Raw genomic sequence first — 6,000 nt, forward strand, 5'->3', positions numbered from 1 at the left:
ACATTTAATAATTAATGAAGGAAAAATAACGGTTTAACTGCTAATAAACACTTGATCCTTAAGACGGTTAAGGTTGTTGTGAAACAATATATTTATTTTAAAAAAATGCAGTACCTTGCAATAATACCTATATTGGTTTATTCCGTTTTATGTAATGGGCCAATAAAATCACAATAGTGTTGGTGCATACTGAGTGATTACTTGTTGTGTTAAAAGGGGTTTTGCAAATTAAAGTCTGAAAAGTGTGGTGTGCATTTGTACTCAGCCACCGTGACTCAAAACTTGTGCATTTTAGTGTACATCTCTACTGGCTTCATACACTTAGAGATTAAAATATTGTTCTTGTCTTTGTGGGAAAATAGAGTTAGACATGTTCAACAGATGCTCAGTTGTATGTTACCTGGACTTTGAGTAGGCCATTACTCTGGCCCAAGTCTCTAGTGTTCTGCAGGCTCTATTTAGGTCCAGCTTTCTTCTCTTTAACTCCCAGCTTAAGAAAAGCATCCTTGCAGCATGATGCTGCCACCACTTTAATTCACAATGGAGACGGTGTGAGCAGCTTACAGTGTCGCACGAAACAACAGGACTTTTTATGGCCTTCTTTCAGCAATGACTTTCTTTTGTACCCTAATGAATAAGTGAATGAGTAATAGGTTTCTCAAGAAGAAGTTCTACTATTTGAAATGCGGATCTCTGCAGCCCCTCTGAAGCTGCCAGGGGTATCTTGTGTGAGTGATTAATGCTTCTTACCCCGTGTCAGTTTCAGTGGGTTGATAGGTTTCTCTTCACCATCAGATAATGGCCTCAGCTGTGTCTTATTAAAATGCTCGGCTCAGGAATTTGTTTCAACTCTACACTAATCGTCTGAACAGGCGACTTCTTAAGACGATTGTAAGCGCTGGCTTTAGTTTTCAGAATAACGGGAGCTACAAACAAATCCACGCTTCTCCTATTTTTATTTGTAATCTTTGTAAAGCCACACATTCGCATTTCCTCCTGGCCGTGGTCATCATGTGATAAGATGTGGAAATGTTTGAGGGGTACGAACAGCTTGACAAGGCACTGTAAATAAACGCATGTTGGTAGATTTTCCTCCTCTTAAGCAGTTACAGTCTCACTCACTCCCACACAGATGTGAACCTTGAAACTCACATGCACACACAGAGCATGACACGCGTCGTTATTCACCTTCCTACACTTGAGAACAGCGCAAGAAAAGCCTTGAAACAAACTCCTGGTTTCTCCCCCCTGCGGTGACCGACCCCCCCCCCCTCCCCACCTGTGAAGAGCCGGCGTCAGTTTGACAACCGATCGGTTTTAATCACCTCCAACGGGGTGAGAGAGAGAGAAAGAGAGACTGACGGAGGGGGCAGGGGGCTCATCAAAAACAGAAGTGCGATGATGACTAATACAGTTACACACAGTGGATGAATCAAGTCGCTCTGGTTGACTACCGACTGGAGACACGGATGAATAGGCAGCTCAGTGTGTTTGCTCATCAACAGTGTGAAACAGCTGAGACAGAGAGCGCGCTCCTTAGGAAATAAATAGCTTATTTTTCATCAGACGTCGCCATCTACAGCCATTAATCGATCTCAGCATGTGTGTGCTCGTGTGTCACTGTGCTTACGCTAATGTGTGGGCTCGTGTTTTTGTTTGTCAGGTGCTGTTTTGCTCATCTTTACCCTTTTCGTCTGTTTTGAACGTCAGTATTTTTGCTCTTTGAGTCAGGAAACCATCTGTTTGAGAAGCTCATTTGCTGTTTAGGAATCATACGAACATGAGTGTATTTGATTTAACGTCAAGAAGCTTTAGAAAATAACCATCCAGATACCACAATGTGGCTTTCTTCAATAAAATAGGAGTTTTGATGTTTTTTGTGGACTTTAGTTGAAGCTTGAATCTTGAAACTATGTATTTAGTTAACCATTTAATAACATGCGTCACCTTTTTATTCTCGTTGTCTGATATTAAGTCGGATTTAATGTCATACTTGACTTAGTCTGACTATGGAGAAGCATAATTTCAATTTGCTTACTGGCAGAATAATAAATGAGCAAACGTGCACGTGCTTGTTTTTATTTGTTCAAATTCAGAGTTTTGCATATGTGGGTAGTTGACAGAGTTTCTTGTAAACTTTATGACTTGGGTGAAATATCTTGGGTTTCCTTGCTCAAGTTTCTCACAGCAGCTTGCTGAAAGTTTCGCTCATTCCTCCTGACAGAACAGGTGCAGCTGAGTCGGGTTCGCAGGCCGTCTCTTCTGTAGATTCCCTATCTGACTGAGATCAGGGTTTTGTGATGGCCAGTCCTACACATTGGTGTCATTAAGCTGCATTGTAACTAATTTGATGGTTTGTTTCGACCCTTTTGCTCCCAAACTTTATCCTCCTGACTGATGTCTTTAGATGTTGCTTCAGCATTTCCACATAAAGTTCATAAAGATGTTCTTTAAGTGCAGACGTTTACGCATTAGGATGTTGTCACCGTTTCGACGTTATTTATCATACGCCATGTGACACACGATTCACGACCTACACAAGCGCCGTGCATTATCTATATTATCTAAGACTTCTCTTTTGATATTATTTAAGATTTCGTTGTATGGAAAATCAGTGACTCATCTTGGGGTCATATGCTAAAATATGTCGATGAATCACTTTCTCAGAGTTTTATCTTCCACCCACTATGAGCAAAATTACGAACCAGAATCAAGTAATTAATATGAAACAGCAAGCGGCACAAAAGCGCAAACTACATGCGGCGACATCTGCTCCTTATCAACTGTTTTTAATGGGTCTAAATGTGGACGACTCTGTTGATCACTGCAGTAAAAATAAGAGCTTTGATAGTTTTATATTAAAGACAAAAATTGTCTTTAGCAGTATAACTCCAACACAGGAAAATATATTTAAATGTTTTGCATAATTTAAGAAAATATAGACCCATATTTCTTTTTAAATATCCGGATAAAATACAACTGCTAGTAAACTGCATCACCTGGGTTTGCTTTTTCCTACGACACATGATGTAGATCATTAGATGATTAATATGACCTGAGAAAGCAAGGCATCTTAAAGTTTTAGAATAGTCTAGTCAAGGTTTGGGTTTAAATGAGCTTAAATCAGACACAAACCAATCTCAAGCCTCGATAGGAGAGAGAGCATCAGATAAGGAAGACTGTTTGATGTTGAATGTGTATCAGTCGACGTTTCTAAATCTCTCTCACTAGACCTTCGAGAATGAAAGATAAACATTTTAAAGAGACAAAAAAACAACAAAGCCTTGATTATTATAAAGTAGATGTAGCTTTACGTAATCTAACAGGGACGAACTGCGCTGAAAAAAGAGAATGGAGCTCCAATTGAAAACAAATGTGTTAATTTAGCACATTTAAAGTTTGTCAAACTTACTTTATCTACATTTGCTTAACATAGCAACTTATTAAACTTTACTTGAATAAAACTGATTTAAATTATAGTAATTTAATATATTTAAGTACATTAAAATATATTAAAATAAATTATGTATTTTTAAATATATATTAATACATATATTTCATACCAATACAGTTATATAATATATTAATATAATATTAAATGTATTTAATATTGAGGTATATTAAATACATTTAATATATTTTAATGCTTTGAAATGTATTGAAATTTATTTTAATATATTAAATAAATTAAAATATATTCATATATTTAAGCCTGTTTTTTTTGTTTGTTTTTTGTTTTTGGGTGTGTAAACTACAGGATAAAATGGCAGCCATGTTGACATGACGATAATAAAAAATGAAAGTTATTGTTTTTAATTCCTGCATCTCCTTTTCTGTCCCCAGCCCTAGCAGCCAGTGGTGGCCAGCTGCCTCTTTCCACTCTTGAGGGCGGCAGCAAGGTGATGCTCGGGTCGTCTGGGGGTCAAGGAGGCGGGCTTCCCTCCTCCCTCTTCCTCAACCACCCGACCCTCCTTCACATGGGTCAGAGCCCCGGCGCTGGACTGGTCAGCGCCGCCATAGCCAAAGTCTCCCAGCCCTCACACTTCCCTTCGGCCAGCAGCATCAGCCCCACGCCCTGCTCCCCCTCCCCCTGCTCCAGCCCTGCCTCCTCCTGCTCCTCCAGCGAAATGGCACACAGCCCGTCCTCCCTGGGGGGGCCCAAGATTGAGTGACCACACCCGGGGGTCAATCAGAGAGGAGCAGAAAGGATTAAACAAGAACCTCACCTTTCACACCAAAGCTATCTCTTTCTCTCTCTTGTGCTCTTCTTTCGTTTTTGTTTTTGTTTTTTTTCCCGGCGTCTCTCTCCGTCTTTCTCTCCAAGTCTTTCGATGCCAAAAATACACAGAATGAAAGAGGAGAGAAGGAGGGAAAGAAGTAAGAGAAGGGAAAAGGAGGAGAAAGATTGAAACCAAAAATCTTTATGTATCCAGACGGATGAAACGGAGACAGCAGTGGACATTTTTCTCTAAAACGTGTGACGTGGCACGTCTCTCTGAAGGAAAACAAACCAATGACTCTGCAACAAAGAGGTGGAAGAGACGGCACGTCCGAGTGCATAAACCAAAAATGACAAAAAGATAACTTTGACTATAAGACAAGAAGGAATGGCAGCGCGGATAAAAAGAAACAAAGAGGAGAACTATCCTTTTTTTTTTTTTTTAAATAATGTCATTTTCCAAAAAGCTGCGGATCTGAAAGAAGAAGAGGCGATGCGAGGAGGATACGTTTAAACCAAAAATTTTACCTGAGGAGGAGCTGGAAGAATACACAATGAGACAAAAAAAAAAAAAAAAAAAAAACGACAACCAAACCAAAATCACAAATACCAAAAATACGGAGAGAAAAGCTTTATTCAAAGGACGTGTAAATACTGAAGCTATCCAGGACCAGGACTCTACTGCTACTGCAACAAGCAAACACACAAGCATACGAAACATGAAGAACCAGCTCATCCTGTCACTGACTCATTCTGTCTCTCACTTCATGTGTCTCTCACTGATTTTTTTTTATAATTTTGTAAAATAGTGTTACTTTTTTTGCATCGTGTGTGTGAGCGTCTGCTAGAAGAGCGTAAAATTGCATTCATTTTTCTAAAGTTCAACTTTTTAACACATTATTTTCTAAGTACAGTTTAACATTAGTTTTTTTTTTTTACTATTTATTAGTGCTGTTACACATTTCAGCTCCTATTTATTGTTGTGTGCTACTGTAGTTTTAGCTCTCGTCATTATCATCGCCATCATCTTCGTCTGCGTCATCATCGTTGCCATGTATTTTGTTTGTAACGCGACTCGCCCCGCAGCAGGACAGATGACGGAAGTGATCCAGTCCTCACCAAGTGCCGCTAACTCGCAGATCGAGATGGCTCACTTTGCTGTAACTTACAGTGCGAATTCATTCGTTAGGAACAGGTTGATGTTTTTAAGTGCTTATTTAGACTGCCCGACCCTCACTCTTTAAGATAAAAGTATTGAATGTTGTTTCTTTCTCAGTAAAAAAAAAAAAAAAAAGAAATCCTAATAAGTTAGTCCATAAATGAATTTATATGTAAAAGAATTGATAAAATGTATTAAATACTGAGCCACAAAAGCATTTTTATTTTTATTTTTTGGTAATGGCAGCTTATCACGTGAAATAAATCTTGTTGTATTGTGTCCTACTAGAGGCTAAGTCCAAGTCTTTCTAAAGCCCTTTGTGGCTCTAATTTTCTCCTGAGAAACTCTTCTGACTATCCATTAAACTCATTTGTCCTAGGAGGAGCAGCTGGTCTTAGCTGGTTAATGGTGAAACGATGTTCAACTCAACTCTTAATTTTAGCCCAATCAGTGCTCTGGGAAATATTCAGAACCTTAGAAACATGTCAGCAACCAACGGCATCCCTTCGATTTGCAACAATAAAGTTTTCAGAAAGCTCTTTGCAGATAATTGTCATGCTCTTCGTAAGAAAGCTTTTAGAGAAGACCTATTATGCAAAATTCACATATTGCAAATTTGTAT

At 38.8% G+C, this 6,000-nt stretch overlaps 1 protein-coding gene across 5 annotated transcripts in view; it reads left to right on the top strand.

Moving 5' to 3' along the window:
- Positions 1-5,500, top strand: part of pou2f2b (POU class 2 homeobox 2b) — a 96,367-nt gene extending 90,867 nt beyond the window's left edge. For 4 of the 5 annotated variants that reach the window (XM_017309437.1, XM_008431322.2, XM_008431320.2 and 1 more), the window contains one exon: positions 3,844-5,500. In XM_017309437.1, coding sequence (XP_017164926.1) covers positions 3,844-4,172 — 329 coding nt within the window. In that variant the 3' untranslated portion in view covers positions 4,173-5,500. The remainder of the gene's footprint in view (positions 1-3,843) is intronic. The other variant, XM_008431323.2, reaches the window with a different exon arrangement.
- Positions 5,501-6,000: the final 500 nt, after the last annotated feature.

This window comes from Poecilia reticulata, linkage group LG16 (assembly GCF_000633615.1).
Source record: "Poecilia reticulata strain Guanapo linkage group LG16, Guppy_female_1.0+MT, whole genome shotgun sequence".
Classification (NCBI taxonomy): domain Eukaryota; kingdom Metazoa; phylum Chordata; class Actinopteri; order Cyprinodontiformes; family Poeciliidae; genus Poecilia; species Poecilia reticulata.